The 18,722-nt window shown below is 41.2% G+C and overlaps 1 protein-coding gene across 1 annotated transcript in view; it reads right to left on the reverse strand.

The window, feature by feature from the left end:
• Positions 1-13,559: 13,559 nt before the first annotated feature.
• Acpp (acid phosphatase, prostate) overlaps positions 13,560-18,722 on the reverse strand; it is a 56,102-nt gene continuing 50,939 nt past the window's right edge. The window contains exon 11 of the mRNA XM_008825088.1: positions 13,560-13,678. Within this exon, the coding sequence (XP_008823310.1) occupies positions 13,560-13,678 (119 nt within the window). The remainder of the gene's footprint in view (positions 13,679-18,722) is intronic.

Raw genomic sequence — 18,722 nt, forward strand, 5'->3', positions numbered from 1 at the left:
TTTTTAAAAAATATATTTTCATTTAAGATTATAAACATACAATTTATCTTAAGGTTATTTTTGGTAAAGATCTAGGTTTAGTCCATCTAAAGAGCTGTTTCTATCTTTTGGGGCTTAACGCCATCTTTTTTTTTTTTCCACTGAAAAAACCACCTTTATCATATATTACTTTTTCATATATATTTTATCATAGTTCTTTTCTCCACATGGGTCTGTCTTTTCCCATGCCTGTAACATGATTTAATTCCTAAAGAGTCATAAAAATCACCAAAGTATGGGACTGGAGAGATGGCTCAGCAGTTAAGAGCACTGGCTGCTCTTGCAGAAGACTGGGTTCGGTTCCCAGCACCCATATGGCGGCTAACAATTGTTCATAACTCCAGTTCCAGGGGATGCAATGCCTTCTTCTTACCTCTGTGGGCGCTGCATGACACAGGTACACTTACATACATGTAGGCAATATACCCATACACAAAAAAAACGATTCCTCTGAATGTTCTAATGGGTAACACAAAGATATTAAATTTGTTACCTGACTAGACAAAATTAGTCTCTAATATTATTGTGCTTAATTGCATGATTTTACATTACTAGACACACGGAAATGACATAGTCATGGCAATATAAGAAGTTTGTGTTTCCGTGTGCCTCATTTTCCTTGTTTGAGGAGATTGGCTGTGTTAATTCATCTTTATCTCTTAGAATGAACACTTGCAAATATTCAGTGTTAGCTATTATTAATACGATGAGTAAATGGAATTCCTTTTTTCCCCATTAGCTTCCTTCTGCTTTTCTACCAGCACTGCCCATCCCTGCTTTTGGCTGCTTTTATAATCTCTTCTGTAATCAAAATTAATCCTTACTGTATTTTATCTATTGGTTGACCCTACAGTTTAAAGTATCAATACACAATCTGCTCATTATGACTGTGTTAACACTGTCCATTCTTCTGTAACTGCAAAGTGTTTTACTGGATGCCTGCATCAAGTCACCAGGGTTGCCCATCTTCCCTATGCTGAGTCCAGCCACAGTCATGCACTGCAATGCTTACTGATGGTTTCCCAGGATCATCTGGCTTTTCATTACTGCTGGGCCAGCTGCTCTCTGGGCTAGATGCCAAGTTCTCATCCCAACTTCTTTTCACCTGGTCCTGGGTTAGAGCAGGTTCTTGGATCTCAAGTCATCACCTTTCTTGGATTTTGTTCTTTTGGCTGGAGAACATCCTTAAGTAATTTCTTGAAAGAGTGCATGAGAAAACAGAAAAGAACTGTGAGAGGGAAAGAAGAGTTCAAGAGGGGGATGAGCGGGAACAAGAGAGGGCAGTAGAATGTGTGTCCTGAAAGCAGAAGGGGGCAGGACAGGAGTTAACAGGGAGCGGGAAAGGCAGAGGGGAGAGAAAGAGGGAGAGAGGAAGAGAGGCGAAGTGTGATGTGAAAGTATGAGGACATCACGGTGAAACCATTTCTTTGTATGCTAACCTCAAAATTAAAAAAAAATAATGAGAAACAGAATAGAACCTAATTTGACATATGGTTACTTTTTGAAATGCACTAAATTCCACAAATAAAGCACGGGCTGCTCTTGAAGAGGACCTTGGTTCAGTTCCCAGCACCCACATGATGGCTAACAATTATCAGTAACTCCAGTTCCAGGGGACCCGACACCCTCTTATGGCCTCCACAGGCTTTGTGTGCACAGGCGCACTTATGTTCATGTAGGCAAAATACTCATAAAATATAAACAAAGAAATTTTTAAGAAATTTATGTGTGACTTTGTGAAGAACATGGAAATGAGAACTGAAAGGTGCAGAAGGGCAGCCGCCTATACTGGGTGTAACTGGACTGATGGGAACTGACCCGGCAGGGGCCTGCTGTATCATGACTGTGAGCACGAGCTCTGAAGTCAACATGTTGTAACTGAAGTCCGACTCAGCCACAGGACCTGATGTGTGTGTAGGACATTTGATCTAATTTCCCTATGCCTCAGTTTCCACATCTGTAAAATAAGGGAGGAATATATTGTGCTTTAAATGATGTAAAACATCTGGAACATTGCCTGGTACATGTAGCTCCCATTGAGGACAAAATGGAACTAGTCTCATGTATTGAAGCCCTTCAATCAATTCCTTCTAAAAATATCTATTTTATTTATGTGTGTATGTGCGTGTGTCTGTGTGTATGTGAGATGCCTGTGGAGGCCAAAAGAAGGTATTTGATCCCTTGTGGCTGGAGTTGCAGGTGCTTGTGAGCCCCCACTGTGGGTGCTGGGATCTGAACTCTGGTCTTTAAGATTGAGCAGCAAGCACTCTTAACCACGGAACCGTCTACCTCTACAGCCCTACTTTAATCAATTCTTGAGTTACTTAGGTGGTTCGTAAAACACATACACAGCACATGCATTTCTGGGCTGTATATATATTCACTCTCTCTTGATCAGAATGGTTAGTTTTGAATACACACTAACTGGAACATGTATAAGCAGCATTTCTGAATTCACACAGAGGATAGGATAAAATCTGAAAGGGGGTCAGTTAGAAGTGTGTTAAGTCATAAACAGGACAGTGTAGGTTGAACAGCGACAGTGCCGTGAAAATGCTTGGAAATGGTATTTAGGAGCTTCAGATCCAGGAGTTTGCAGAGCGTTTAGAAAGGAGCAGAGACAACGCGATTATGAATTCAAGGAGCCAGTATCACATTCCAACAGTTCTTTGCCATGATCTATTTTATTTTACATGTGATCACTTTGGAACAGACAGCACTATTTCAACTCTGTATCTGCTTCCAAATGGGGAATGTGTCTTTAATGAAGCAAGCTGTACTGTTTTCATTTTAACATGTTTCCTTGCAAAGGATCATTACTTGTGGCCTACAGGACACTGGTCTACAAATTGCTGTGATAATTTGGTAAAATCAGATTTCTCCTAGACTGAGTTTATTGTCTTGCATGTTAGTTTCCTGAGCTTTGTTCGAATGTCTTTTTTTTTTTTTTCCTGTCATTGAAGCTGAAACAGTATTTGAGGAGTTTCCACTGGAACTTCAGTCTTGTTTGTTACGATTACAGGACATGGCAGTGACTTTGCAGCACAATAATGAAAAGAAATACAGCAACCCTGTAGAGAATTTCAGCTAGATTTTATTGTTGGTGGAGGTAGGACAAAGGAAAGACACGCGTCTATAACTGATCAATTTGTTAGTATTGGTAATCTGGATAGTTTAGCCACAAAAATGATAAGAGAATAAAACTCTCACCTTCACATTTGCTTGTATCTGTATTAATTACCCAAAGGTCATCTAGAGGCGGGACCCTGTGTTATTTGCCCCATTCACATCAGAATGCCAACTGGTTTTGTCATTATGCAAGTCTTGTTAGGCAATCATATTGTGGCGGTTTCGTGGGTACAGCTTCCCTATCATGTCTAGAATGTACTGTTCAGCAGCAGGCATCCTGCTCCCCTGGCTCTTACAATCTTTCTGTTTTGTGACGTTCCCTGAACCTTAGGTGTAGGGGCTGCACTAGATGCATCAACTGGGACTAGGCACCACACAGTCATTTACTGTATGCATTTTGATCACTTGATAGTCTCCATCTGTTGCAAAAGAAGCTTCTTTGATGAGTGCTGAGAGCTACACTTGTCTGTGAATATAAGGGTAGAGTATTGAGTATAGTAAGAAATCACATTGGCTTAGGGAAGTGGCAGTCATAGGGTCTTCTCTGGGTCTATGACCTGACCAACCGTGTGACACCACATCCTGAACTAACACTACACAGAGAAGACTCCAAGCAGCCTCATGAAGGATAACGGTCCTGAACTGAGAATCGGGCTGCTGCTGAAGACAGTTTTCGGTTTCTCAGACAATTTATTGACCACTCAACAAAACCACTTTCTAGGGGATACAGTAGAAATCAGAATCTCGACACTATATCACTTACCATGTCTGAGATACTATCCAAAACCATTCTACCTAAAAAGAGGAGGGAAGCAATCCACACGGAGAAAAAGCTGTCCATGAGGACTGGTCCTGAAATGTCAACTGTCAGATGTTGCAGTTAGCATGAGAGTTTTTTTTTTTTTTAATTTTTACAAATATCTATTTAATTAGCTTTTTAAATTTTTTATTGTATTTTTGTGTATTTCATACAGAAAATCATCTTTATACCCACTTCCCCTTTGGCACCCTCCCAGAGGCCCCCCCCCGGAGTTCATACCTTCTGTCATTTGTATTAATGCCTATCATGTAAAATAGTGTCCCCTATAGCCCTTAGTGCAAGTTCATCCACTGGGATCTAGTCAGCCTATCTCGAGTCCCTCCCTTTAAGAAGATCAGCTCATTCTCACCCAGCAGTAATCAGCTACCAATAATTTCTCAATCAAGATTGGGGCCTGCTGTTCACCTCCACAGTTCTGTGCTGGGGTTTTGTCTGCTTAAGTGTGCATGGGTCTTGTGTATGAGGACACCACTGTTGTAGGTTTGTATAAGAAGGGTCCCAGGCGCCTGTAGGACTATTTCTGTGTGGTCATGCACCTCCTCCCTGGCTCTTAAAATCTCTCTGCCCCCTTTTCCACAATGGTCCCTGAACCCTGGATGAGTGGGTTTTAATATAGGAGTCCTGTCCAAGGACCCACACTCTGCTGACTCTTATTCTCTGTGTTTTGGCCATTTGTGACCTTTTGCATTTCTGGCCCTCTGTTGCATGAGGGAGCTTCATTGATGAGAATTGAAAGATGCGTTACTGTTCTCTTCATCCCTTGTTCTGTGTTCCATGAGCCTTAAGTATAGGGCTGCATCCTAGATGTGCCACACAATCTCTATGTGTGACCAGTTGTGATACTCCGTAATTATCTTTGTCTCCTGAAAAAGAAGCTTCTTTAATGGGTGGTGACGGGGATACTTGTCTATAAATTTAAGGATCCATATTTTGCACATAGTAAGAAATTACATTTGTCTAGGGATGTCACAGCCTTGGAGTTTTCTCTAAGATCTATGACCTCTCCAGCTATGTCTATTTGGCTAGGTTTATAGTACCACACCTGAGTATCCGCCCACTGAGAAGGCTTTAAGTCCAATTAGGTAGCTGTTGATTACCCTAAAGACAAAAGTGCCACTACTGCACCAATGCCATTTGCTATGCTGGTCATTGATGTGTTTTTAGGCCTTGAAGCTGAGGTTGGACCATCAATTGATACTCTCTTAGCAGCTTGTGTAGTGCTCTCCAAAGCTCTGAGAGCTAGCCTTCAGGGAAGGTGGCTTCTGGGAGGCAATCAAGGACTGTGGCAATAGCCTGTGTAATTTTGGGAGTCGTTTGGATTACCCTGGCCAACTCAAAGGAAGGTGTTTCCTGCGGGCACTGTTTCTTTTTATGCAGTCTTCAGCTATAGTCACGGACTCATGTAGAGATACTGTATGTATAATTTCTCAATAGGTTTTTGGACTAATACAGTTTCTTCTTTTTATTTTTTATACTAGATAGACACTAGTATTTCTCATTCCAGGAGACATGTTGGAGCAATAGATATACTTGACTGCAAAGGAAACCAAAGCACTCTCTGTTAACCCCAAAGTTTTTCACTTGTGGGTTACGATTCACAAGAACCTAAGAAAAACCCCAGAGTGTGAAAGAGAAGGTCTGAGATTTAAAAATTCAAAAAGGCTGGGTGTTGTGGTTCACATGTGTAACCTAGCCCTTGGGAAGGCTGAGGCAGGAGAATTACCATGAGTTTGAGGCCAGGTGAGCTACATAATGAATTCCAGACAGTCTGAACTACAGAGCGAGTTTCCATATTTAAAAAAAAAAATTGGAGAGACTGGGAGCTGAAGAGGTGGCTTCCTGGTTAAGAGCATACACTGCTTTTGCACAGGACTCAGGTTTGGTTCCCAGAGCCCATGTCTGGTGGCTCACAATTGCCTGTAACTCTAGCTCCAGGGGATCAGGCCTTTAGCCTCTGTGGGCACCCACACTAATATGCTTATACCCACACACGTACACATAATTAAAAATAAAATAAACCTTAAAACATTTCTGCTTCTCTTTAATCAGAGATTGATTATATGTCAGACCGTGTCATTCTAGCCTTTACTTATTTGACTTATTTTAATATTTCACTCTCTTTGTCACTAGTCTTTCTGGATAGTTTTAGGTTCACTATTTCTTTCTCTCTCTCTCTCTTTTATTTTTATTTATTTATTTTTTTTTGTCTTTTTAAGACAGGGTCTCCCTGTAGCCCCAGCTGACCTGGAACTCACTATGTAGTCCAGGCTGGCCTTGAACTCACAGAGATCCACCTGCCTCTGCCTCCCAAGAGCTGGGATTAAAAGCGTGTGCCACCACACCTGGCTTTCCTTGGTCTTTTTGAGACAAGGTTTCCCTGTAGCCCCAGCTGGCCTGGAACTCACTATGTAGACCAGGCTGGCCTCAAACTCACAGAGATCCACCTGTCTCTGCCTCCCGAGTGCTGGGATTAAAGGTGTGTGCCACCATGCCCGGCTCAACCATCCACTTTTAAAATTGAAACAATATGCATGATGGGTGCACTTTCATAATGCAGGCAATACACTCATACACACAAAATAAAAATAAATAAAATATTTATAAAAATAAAATAAAATTGGAACAATAAATTTTCATTTTAAAAACGGTTTTATTCTTTTCAATTTTTTCTTGCTCATTAAAAGGTGTTAGCAATAAAGAAAATTTTTGAGACAGGATCATCCTATAGACCTAGTTGGCCTAAGCTCATCATGTAGACCAAGCTGGCCTCCATCTCACAGAGATACACCTGCAACTACCTCCCAAGTGCTGGGATTAAAGGCATGTACCACCAAACCTTTGAAAAAATTTTTAAAAATAACCCTAGAACAAAAGAACTTAGGAAATAGAGGATAACTTTCAAAAAATTTTTGTATCCCCAAAGTCATTCAAGAGATTGCATTAATAAAGTAAAAGTGGTCACTACGCAAAAGAAATAATCAGTGAATAGGAAAAAAATATTCGAATAAGAAAAATGCTTTCTTATTTGCTGAAATTTGCTGAAAACCAAGTCATTTCCCAAAAATGTAGAAAAATATAAAAAGTAGAAAATACAGAAGAAAAGTTGAGGCATAGAGGAAATATGAAGGGAATTTAAGTTTCAAGACACAATCTCCCAAAATCGAAGAAAGGTGAACATGTTTAGATTTAAAAGATTCCTATAAGCTAGACAGGATTAGATAGAAAACAAACTAATAAACCAAATACGCCTGAATAAATACAGTTATGAAATTTCAGAACTCCAGGTAAAAAGAGAGTGTCTTGAAAGAGTTAAGAAAACCAAATAAAACCTATCACTTAATTGGAATGAAAATTAGACAAAATTAGAGTCCTCATCCAGGATCCTGTGTGCTAGAAGACCTTAGGACCCTGCTTTAAATTTTTTAAAAATTTATTTTTATTTTATGTGTATGAGTGTTTTGCCTGCATGTAGATAAGTGCACCCATGTGTGCAAAGCCTGTAAAGCCCAGAAAAGGGCAGGGGATCCCCTAGAACTGGAGTTATGGATGATTGTTAATTGTAATGTGGGTGTTGGGACCTGAACCCAGGTGACCACAAGAACAGCCAGTGCTCCTAACCACTAAGCCATCTCTCTAGCCCCCAGGATTCAGCTTTAAAGTCTGGAGGGGGATGACTTTCAACCTGAATATACCCAGCCCCCATTGGTCAGTGGACAAAATGGACACATATCTGAACATATCAGACTAAAAAAGCTTACTGTTCATGCATCCTTTTAAAAAGAATTCAAGGAATTGAAAAAAAAAGAGAGAATAGGGGCTGGAGAGATGGCTCAGCTGTTAAGAACACTGACTGTTCTTGCAGAAGACCCGGATTCGAATCCCAGCACCCACATGGCAGCTAACAACTGTCCATAACTTCAGTTCCAGGGGATCCGACAGCCTCTTCTGTCCTCCATGGGCATTGAATGACACGGGTGCACTTACCTACATGCAGGCATAACACTCATACACATAAAATAAAATTAATAAATAAAATATTTAAAAAGAGAGAGATAAAGAAAGAAGATACCATCAATTACAAACGTCGAGAAGGATGCAAATTTTTCAGAAAATAAAGGCACATTTCATAAAATAATGTTATTCAACAGAATAAGTGAAATCAGGTTGTGTTGACAAGCTTGGAGATGACTGAAAGAGGGTAGGAAGGACACTTATTTTATGCCCTTCTGTAGTATCTATATTGTTATTTTGATTACAGATTACTTGTGCTAAAAATTAAGCTTTAAAAAAGATTTACTTATTTTGTGTGTGTATGTGTTGTGTGTGTATGTGTGTCTGTAATGAGTATGTGTGTGTGCATGTGTGTGTGTGTGTGTGTGTGTGTGTGTGTGTGTGTGTGTTATGGGTGTGCCATGGAACTTATGTGACGGCCAGAGGACAGCTTTGTGGAAGACAGTTCTCTCCTTCCACCTTGTTTGTGAGGCAGGGTCTCTCTCTTGGTTCCGCCGCTGTGCTGTGCTGCATATGTGAGATTCCAGCCGAATCGCCTGTGTCCACCACACCTGACCTTTTTAAGTGGGCTCTGGGCATTGAACTCTGGTCATCAGGCAAGCCATCTCACCTGCTGAGTCATCTCTCTAGTTTTAAAGCATACACTCCACATCTGTTAGCTGTTTCCTTCTTAAGAGATTTAATAATAAGAGGAATTAGTCCATTAAACATGGGATCAGTTTGGAATAGGACTTGGCAGTTGCTGTTAAGAGAGTTTACAAATAAAACGTTTCAGACAAATCTTCAGTTCAGTGAAAGGCAAAAATAATGCGGCCACATAATAAAGATGATTTTCTCTTATTTTATTGTATTTTGGTGCTGGCAATGGAACTCAGGGCCTTGCCTATATAAGATAAGCACTCTATAACTGAGCTATATAATAGCCCTAAAGGTGGTATTTTTTTCTTCGCAATAACTCAAAAAACAACGAACATGTTTTCTGTGCTTTAAAAAAGGTTGCCATCTAATTGCCTAGATCAGAACCACTCAATATGGAACCCACTAGCCACAAATAACTACTGAGACTTGAAAGGCAGTTAGTCCAAGTTAAGAGGTGATTCAAGGGTAAAATGTACATCACATCAGATTTTAAATACCTAGTATGAAAAAGGCCCATAAAAATATCACATCAACACTTTCTGGATATCAATTACAGGTTGAAATTAGATGTGCTGTGTTAAATAAAGTTCATTGTTAGAATTCATTTTTAAAAATTACCTTTATAAATGTGGCTATTCAAACATTTAAAACCACGTGTGTGATTTCACTGTGTCTTTTAGCCCTGATCTAAACCATCAACATGCTACACATAAATTATCGCTCAATCAAGTTTCTGTAGAGTTGGAGTTTTTGTTTATTTTGTTTTGTTGTTTTGAGACAGGGTCTTCCTATAGCCCTCTCTGGCCTGGAACTTGCTGTGTAGATCAGGCTGGCCTCAGTCTCACAGAATTCTGCCTGCCTCTACCTTCCGAGTGCCCAGTTTAAAGGCCTGTGCCACTATGCCTGGTGTCTGTAGAGCTTTTAAAAGAGAAAAAAGCTGCGTTGACTTCACAGCCTCCCTGAAGAATCAGTGCTAACAATATTAGAACAAGACAGAAAAAAAGCAGGAAGTTGAGAGGATAGGAAACACAATGGGATTCAGAGAAATGCCAGTTTTAATTTAAAAAGCTGTTGAGTGAATTCCAGTAACATGCTGGAGCCTAATTCTTGAAAAGTTTTCTTAGGCAGTATTTTTTCATAATTACATTCCCTTAACTCTTTGCCTTCACTCTGCCTTTATAGCTAGGGCTATTCCCCCGCATCGCTCTCTTAGGACTTTTGTGTAGGTATTGCTAATATTTTATGTAGTTAGCATTGCTAATATTTTATGTAGTTAGCATATGATTTTATATGCCCCATGTGAATCTACTTAGAGGCCTCTCATGTCAGAACAGAGGTGAGCTCTACTTTCATGATTATCTTTCAGTATATTTATCTCAATGGCAACTGGAATGGCCACATCTGTCCCATCTGCACAGTACTATAGCAGGGAGACTGCACACCCTCTCTTGTTGAAGTTGCATTATTGGCTGATCATCTGAGATGCTCTACAGTTCATCTGGGTTCTTTATCACTCTAGATCATTTGCCATTTGTGATTCTTCCTTCTGCCCAAAGCATGAAAAACAGTGATGGTATTTACCAGTAGAGTCATTCTGGAGACGGTAAAGGGAACAGTTGTGTTGACCCTAAGAGCTTTTTCTTTTCCTTCCTTCCTTCCTTCCTTCCTTCCTTCCTTCCTTCCTTCCTTCCTTCCTTCCTCCCTCCCTCCCTCCCTCCCTCCCTCCTTCCTTCTTTTCTTTTTGCCTTTTTGAGACAGGGTCTCCCTGTAGCCCCAGCTGGCCTGGAACTCACTATGTAGACCAAGCTGGCCTTGAACCCACAGAGATCCACCTGTCTCTCCCTTCCAAGTGCTGGGATTAAAGGGGTGCGCCACCATGCCCGGCAAGAGAACCTTCTTTAGTGTGATCAAAAGAGATGGCTTGCAGAGTTCAAATCCCCAGCACCCACGTAAAAACCAGGGTGTGCCCCTGTGTGCTTCTATAACCCCAGTGCTGTGGGGGACAGAGACAGGAGGATCCCTGGGGCTGTCTCAAGGGAATAATATGGAGAGTGACACAGCAGGACACCTGACATCCTCCTCTGATCTCTGCACACACAGGGGCACTAGCACACACACATGAACGTATACCATACACAACACACATATACATACTACATACATAATCACATACATATATACACCAGAGAGTGAGAGAGAGAGAGAGGGAGGGAGAGAGGGAGGGGGAGAGGAAGAGACAGAGAGACAGAGACAGAGAGACACACAGAGAGAGAGACAGAGAGAGAGAGAGAGAGAGAGAGAGTAGATAGAGGAGGCTAGGAAGAAACCCCTTAGAACCAACAGAAAGTAGAGGTCTTAATTTAAGTTACTCCATTAAAAGATGATATGGGTAAATGGTGGAGAAGGCTTTTCCTTTTACATTCTAGCAATGCTGTATGAGACTGTCACTGGAACCAAACACCTCACGAATCCATCAGGAATGGACAGTTCAGAATCTGGGTTTGTGAACATCAATAGTAGGTTCTACATCCATGTTTGTTGAATACATGAGAAAAATCTATGACTTGTGGTGTTTATATTTCTATTTTTTAAGTGTTATCACTTATGAGCACAAACTATTACTGCTTAATTGTGCATGTGGCTGGCTACATTGTCAAGACAGAAACATATCCTTTGTTCTTGCCATTATAATTTTTCCCTTTCTTAAGCTAAGAACATAACCACAGCTTACTTTTTTGTTTTCTTGCCCACTGTGGAACTTTTGTGTTGCAGTCAGAATCACAAGTTGTCAGGCAACAGAAATTAATGCCTCAGGGGTAAGTGGGGGTGCACACTGTGGTAGAGCACTTGTTTAGTATGAATGAGGCCCTGGGTTCCATTCCCCAAACCCCCCAAAAAGAAAAAAGAAAACCTCGTTCCAGACTCCTGTTTGTGTCAGCTTTGGTTCAGTGAGCATGGTGTAAAAAGTACAAGCAGTGTGCTTGTGCTTAGAGTGGGGAGCTGTGTGGCTCGAGTGATGGGATGGGATCTGAATGGAAAGCAGAACTCGGTGCTAGGTCTCCACGACTCCAGCATCCCACAGTCATCCAGACAGTCCTGCAAGGTGAACTCTGAGTACGGTGTTGAGACCCATGGTGTGGACGGCTCTATTGATCTTCAGAAAAGCACATGGGCATGGACAGTGAGCTTACTGGGGACCAGAATGAACAGAGGCCCAGAGGACACTTCTGACTTCTCCCACCAGGTATACTCTGAGATCTTTAGTCAACCCTGAGGAGGTGGAGCACCCCACTGAGGAAGGAGACTGAATTTCTCACCAACTGAATGAGTGAGTGTTCAGAGCGGAGACTAATTAATTCTATAAACTGAATATTAATCAGTGCCCTAGTAGTTTAATGGATGCGTCTCTGTCTTGGTCCCACTTTCTCTCTCTTTGCTCTTTATAGGTACAAGGCGGATTGGAATTTGCCTTCTTGTTCTCTGTGGGCCTCCATCATGGCAGAGGACACTGTGAAAGTGTTTGTATGGACAATGACTTCCCTGTAGCTAAAGTGAAAAAAGTTGTTCATAGAAAATGAAATCTAGATGTGATTTCTATGTTCAGGTAGTCTAGATTCTTCCATTTTAGATTAAGAAATTATGATTTAAGGCATGAAAGAACTTGTTTCAATTCTTGAAGGTCATCAACACTCTGCCTACTTTTCTTTCTACCTCACTGTGTATAAAATTCGACGCTGGCTCATCAGTGAAGAACACTTGCTGGTTTTTACAGAAGACTGGAATTTGGTTCCCAGCACCCATGTTAGGTGGCTCATAACTACCTGTAACTCCAAATCCAGGAGGCCTAACACTCTCTTCTGACTTCTTCGGCTCCCACATGTATGCATACATATCTCCTACCCCCCAATATACATAAATAAAAATAAAATATAAAAAAATGGAGAGGGCTGAGAGTGTAGTTCAGTGGTCAAGCACTCTCCTGGCATGCATGAGACCCAGGGATTGGAGTTCCATTATTAGAGCAAAAAAAATAAATAAATAAAAACAAAAATTGGCTATATTTGTGGCAATTAAAACCTATTATCCTTTCACCATGGCCAAGAACAGCCATTATGAATGCAAGATATCATTATTCTAAAGTGAAGGTATTACAAACTATAAAAATCAGGCTCTAGCAGCAGAAGTAAAAAGAACTTTAGTTTGTGGGCTTCCCAGTTATTATTCAATATAGACTTTGTAAGAAAATGACCTGAGCATGCTTCAAGTGGTTGACATTGTAGTTTCCTAGAATTAAGTACCAACCATTCCTAAAGGCATTTTGAATATAAATATATGTATGTGTGTATTAGGTGTACACATTTAGAACTGTTAGTTATCAAACTCTTGGTTAGGAATTAAAATTCCAGGTGTGTGTGTATATATGTGTGTGTGTGTGTGTGTGTGTGTGTGTGTGTGTGTGTGTGTGTGTGTGTGTGTGTGTGTGTGAAGCCTACTGAATAGCTAAAGAAAAGTTTACAATTTCTCATTGACTCTTCTACTTCTGTTCTAACATTCCCCATTTCCCACTCGCCTAATCTATGTCTTGGTCCCACTTTCTCTCCCTTTGCTTTTTGCAAGCACAAGGTGGATTAGGACTTAGCTTCTTCTTTCTCTCTGGACCTCTGTGTCAGAGGACAGAACGATCCCCTGTGGAAGAGCCTCCTTCTACCCCTGTGTGCATCACACACCACCGCTCAACCACTGGTGAGAAGCCCTAACTAACCGGCCAGCCCAGCAGCTCTCCCCTGTGGCTGTGAGCTCACATCTTGCTCTAGGCAGGTTCCAACAAGAGGGTGCGCTCAGGCAATGCCCACAAGGCAGAAGCTGGTCCTTTGGATGCTGCATCACTGAGAGATGCTGTTGCAGGAGGTCAGCTGTCTGTTCAGATATTCCGATAGACGTCTCTCTGCCAGCAGGGCCCATGGCGGATGAGGACAAACAGCAGGATGACTAGGACACCAGATACCAGGCAAAAGGTGATGGCAAGGATTACCCTTAGGACTGGAAGATGGGAAATGTATTAATGTAAAGTTAACACATTAAGACGATATGAAGCTCACATATCATTATTGACTTTTGCCTTAATTTAAAAATTAGAAATACTTTTTTATGTATAGCAATATTTCTGCTTGTTTTTTGAGACAAGGTCTAACAGCCTAGGTGGGCCTTGAATTCTTGTAGCAAAGGATGAGCTCGAACTTCTGATCCTCCTGCCATTACCTCCTGAGTGCTGGAATTGCAGACATGTGCTATCACATCCAGCTTTCCTGACATAATTTATAATTCTAGGAGTCAGAAGACTTGACTAGGGCTTGACTCTGAAACCTAGGTTCCGGTTTCAGAGTAACCTTTGACTTTTTGGCCTTGACTCCCCACTGTGAAGGGAGGGTAACTGACTGATCTCCAAAGTCCTTCCATAATACTAATTTCCTTCCTTCCTTCCTTCCTTCCTTCCTTCCTTCCTTCCTTCCTTCCTTCCTTCCTCCCTCCCTCCCTTTCTCCCTCCCTCTGTCCCTCCCTCCGTTCTTCCGTCCTTCCATCCCGCCTCTCCCTTAGGCTGGCCTCAAACTTGTAATCCTACCACCTCAGCTTCCTGCCTCCCTCTGTCCCTCCCTCTGTTCTTCCGTCCTTCCATCCCACCTCTCCCTTAGGCTGGCCTCAAACTTGTAATCCTACCACCTCAGCTTCCTGAATGTATTTCATGTGTTTTTCTGTGGTGAAATTACCAATTGTACCTGGCCTACTTCAATCAATGAACTCAAAAAGAAGTAGACTCTTTCCCACTTTAAATTTTATTTTCAGGAAAACGTTTCAGGGACGAAACTTGGAGCACATGTTGACTATGGAAAGCCTTGTTAGCATAACTATACTATTATGATTTTGTAATATTAGTAAAGAGCCTTTTGATAGATGACCAGCCATGCAAAGATATGTGGGGTCCTTTTTAAATAAGACAACAATTGCTAGAATGTTTCTCTCCTCTACACATTTCATTCACTGTACTTGACACATCATAAAGACCAGTTTGTACCATCTCTAAATGCATATCTTTTCATTGTAAAAATATGGGGCCACTTGTTGGCTCTGGCAATGGGAAGCAAACAATGGCTCATCTCTAGAACCCCAGTGCTCCAAGAACACACGAAAAGCACTGATTTGGCCTAACTTATTGTAGCAGGGAGGGCAATAAAAGATCATTCGGTGAAGACTAAGACAATTTCATTGGTCCTGAAAGCATGGGGTCTTACCAGTCTCAAGATTCAAAACCATCTATTCGCTAATAGCTTCTGAATTTGAACCCCTTTTCTGAGTTTTCTCTTAAGCTTGGCAGTTAAATCCAATATATAATTGGCATACAATAGTTTCCCATATCCATGGATTCACTTTCTGTGGTTTCAGTTACCTGTGGTGGTCAACCATTGTGTGGCTATATTAAATGGAAAATCCAGAAATAAACAGCCTCCTAAGTTTTAAATGGTGCGCTATTCTGGGAAGCATGGTGAAATCTCCATCTCATTCCATCCCACTTGGGATGTGATGTGAGAGCCTTTGTCCAGCTGTATATGCTGCCTACCCACTGATCACCTGGTAGCCACCTTAATTATCAGATTGTTATACACCTGTGTTCACTCTTATTTTAATCAATATTGGTCAAAGGTACAAGTCATAATGCTGAAAAAAAAAAAGCGATAGTATTTTCATTGAGTGAAAGGGGAAAATATACAATAATGGACAGAGAGAGATCACATACTCTTTAGTATAGCAAGTCATTATAATTGCTCTTTTTTTCATTTTTTGTTTTGTTTTTGAGAAAGGTTCTTGGATAGTTCAGACTGACTTGGAACTTGATATGTGGCTAAGGAAAACCTTGAATTTATGATCCTCCTGCCTCCATCTCTCAAGTACTGAGATTATAGGGGTCCATCACTACACCTGGTTTTATGCAGTGCTGAAGACTGAACCCAGGGTCTCATGCATTCTAGGCAAGTGGTCTATCTACTGACCTATGTCCCTAGCACCTTTCTATGTTGTTATTAGTCATGCCTGTCAATCACTTACTATGCCTAATTTATAATTAAACTTTAACGTAGGTGTGTCTGTACAGGGGAAAGTATTGCATGTGTGTGGTCTCATACAATACTCTCTGCAGCTTAATGCATCTGCTGGGATCTCAGATAGCAGGGACCTCTGGACATCAAAATAGACGTTTCAATCTCAGTAAGTTCAGAATTGAAGTCCCAGCCACCATCTTCCTCCACACGGCTTTCCCCATAGCCTTTATCTTCTCAGAGGATGGAAATTCCCTTCTGTTAGCTCAGGACAAAGCTAAGACTTCTTTGATCCCTTTATTTTCCAAACACCCTTTTTGGCATATGTATACATAATTCATTAGGAAAGCTGCTGGTTGTACTAAAATAATATATCCAGAAACCAGTGGCTCTCCCCATCTCTGCCACTACCCTGCTTTGAACCATTATCATTTGCCAGAACCACTGCAATGCCCTCTTGGCCTGACCAGCTTCTGTCCTTTCTTCTTCACAATCCTTTTAAACACAGTAACCAAATGATTACAAGTCAAATCATGCCACTTCTCTCCTTTAAGTGAAGTCTGCTATGGATGCTCCTGTCAGTCAGAGTAGGAGCTGAAATTCCCATGATGTCAGATTAAGGGGCTCTGCATCACCCAGCCCCTGCCAATCCTTGAGATTCCCTCACCTACCACACTCTCCCTTCTTGTCATGCTGTCCTTGCTTTCCTCCCAACATCCAATAATACCCGCCCTTAGTGCCTTTGTTCCAGCTGTTAGCATTGTTGGAATACTACCAGGTGTCACACCAGTGAAGAAAACTGACTCTCCCTCTCCCAGCACCTATCAGTTGCCAATAGATTCTCAGCTAGAGTAGGGACTTCCTGCCTACCTCCTCCATCCATGATGGGCTCCTGTCTGGAAATCTCATTTTTTTTTAAAAAAGAATTTTTATTTATTATTTTTATTTTATGTGTATGTGTATATTGCCTGCATGTAGGTAAGTGCACCCATGTCATGCAATGCCCACAGAGGACAGAAGAAGCTGTCAGATCCCCTAGTACTAGAGTTACAGACGGTTATTAGCGGCCATGTGGGTGCTGGGATTCGAACCTGGGTCTTCTGCAAGAACAGTCAGTGTTCTTAACCGCTGAGCCATCCCTCCAGCCCCAGAAATCTCACCTTCTTAATGAAATCTTCCCATTTAAAAGTGCAATTTATACTACCTCCTTCATTCCTTTCCCCAAAAGGTACTTGTGATCCTCATCTTCCAAAGTATTTATGACATTTGTTATACTGTGCTCCTCTTCTAATTGAATACATACTTCAGGATGCAGGAACCTTGTATTTTTTGTTCTAAGTAAGCACTTAGATCAGTATCTGGGGCACAGTAGATACTAGCACACATCTATGCTAATATTACTGACCTGAGGGCTGAGGATGCCTAGCATGCACAAAACCTTGGGCCTGAGCCCCAGGACCACATAGGCTGGGCATGGGAAAGACACACCTGTAATCTCATCCCTCAGGAAGGAGAGGCAGGAGGATTAGATGTTCAAGGTTGTCCTCAACTATGTAGGAAATTTGAGGCCAACCTGAGGCACATGAAACCTTGTCTCAAAAAAAAAATTTAGTGACCTACAACTCATAGGATGTCAACTCTCAGTCCAGTGTTTTTCTCATGCTCAGGATGCTTTTCAGAAACATAAGAAGGAACTATGTATTAATAAAATTAGACTCCAATGGACAGTATTGTTAGAAGTGTAGATGGAGCTAAGATACAGTAAGAGAAAACTAAATAGAATTGAAGAAGGAAGGAACCAGATGGAAATAACGGAGATGGGTACCAATGATTCTTAAAATAATCTATTTTCATGGGCTGGACATGATGGCTCATGCCTATAATCCTAGCATTTGGGAGGCTGAAGTAGGAGAATTTCAAGTTCCAGACCAGACTAGGCTATATAAGATTGTGAAAAAAATCTATTTGTATGGTTATCTTTCTGAATTTAAATTTCATTTATTTTTTAATATTTTATTTATTATTTTTATTTTATGTGTATGCAATGTATTGCCTGCATGTAGGTAAGTGTACCCATGTCATGCAATGCCCATGGAGGACAGAAGAGGCTGTCGGATCCCCTGGAACTGGAGTTATGGACAGTTGTTAGCTGCCATGTGGGTGCTGGGATTCAAACCCAGTCTTCTGCAAGTATAGTCAGTGTTCTTAACTGATGACCCATCTCTCCAGCCCCTAAATTTTATTTTATTTTATTTTGTAATCTGTATATCTTGGAAATCATCTTGATTTGCTATGCCAGTGTCTTGGCACAACTGTCCTTCCTGCACTGTCCTCAGGAGATTTCGCTTCCACGTACAGAGCTCCACCTGCCTCTGCGTCCCAAGTGCTGGGATTAAAGGCGTGCACCACCACGCCCGGCCCCTAAATTTTATTTTTAAATAATTAATTAATTTTGGCTATGCTATCATAGACATCCTTACCCTTTCATGCAGTGAAAACATATGTGCCAAGCAGGCTATGTGAGGTGCTGAGAGTTCCTAAGCTCTGGTCCTGAGAAACTCAACATGTGATGGGAGAAGCAGAGAGATAATTATGCGATAGTGTGACACATCCTGAAATGGAGGTGTCACTGATGCACTGGAACACAGAAAACTGCAAACAACAAAGTGTATTATATTTGCAAAAGGGAAAAAAATCAGAAGCTTCTGAGATTTGAGCTGACTTATGACAGGAATAAGATTCATCCACAAGACAGACATTACTGTACAAGGGTACATTTGGGAAATGAGAAAATTTGAAATGACCACAGATGCCAACCCAGGTGACTATACCCAGCCAAAATGTCTAGTATAGTCGAAGGGGAAAGAAAAATCTTCCATGACATAAATAGGCTGAAGGAATTCATGTCCACAAACCAGCCCTTCAGAGAGTTCTGGAAGCAATACAAAGAGCTGAAGAAAGGAATGACTATACCCAAGGGATTGTGGAAAGAAATC

Source organism: Nannospalax galili, unplaced genomic scaffold (assembly GCF_000622305.1).
Source record: "Nannospalax galili isolate Female #2095 unplaced genomic scaffold, S.galili_v1.0 scaffold369, whole genome shotgun sequence".
NCBI lineage: Eukaryota > Metazoa > Chordata > Mammalia > Rodentia > Spalacidae > Nannospalax > Nannospalax galili.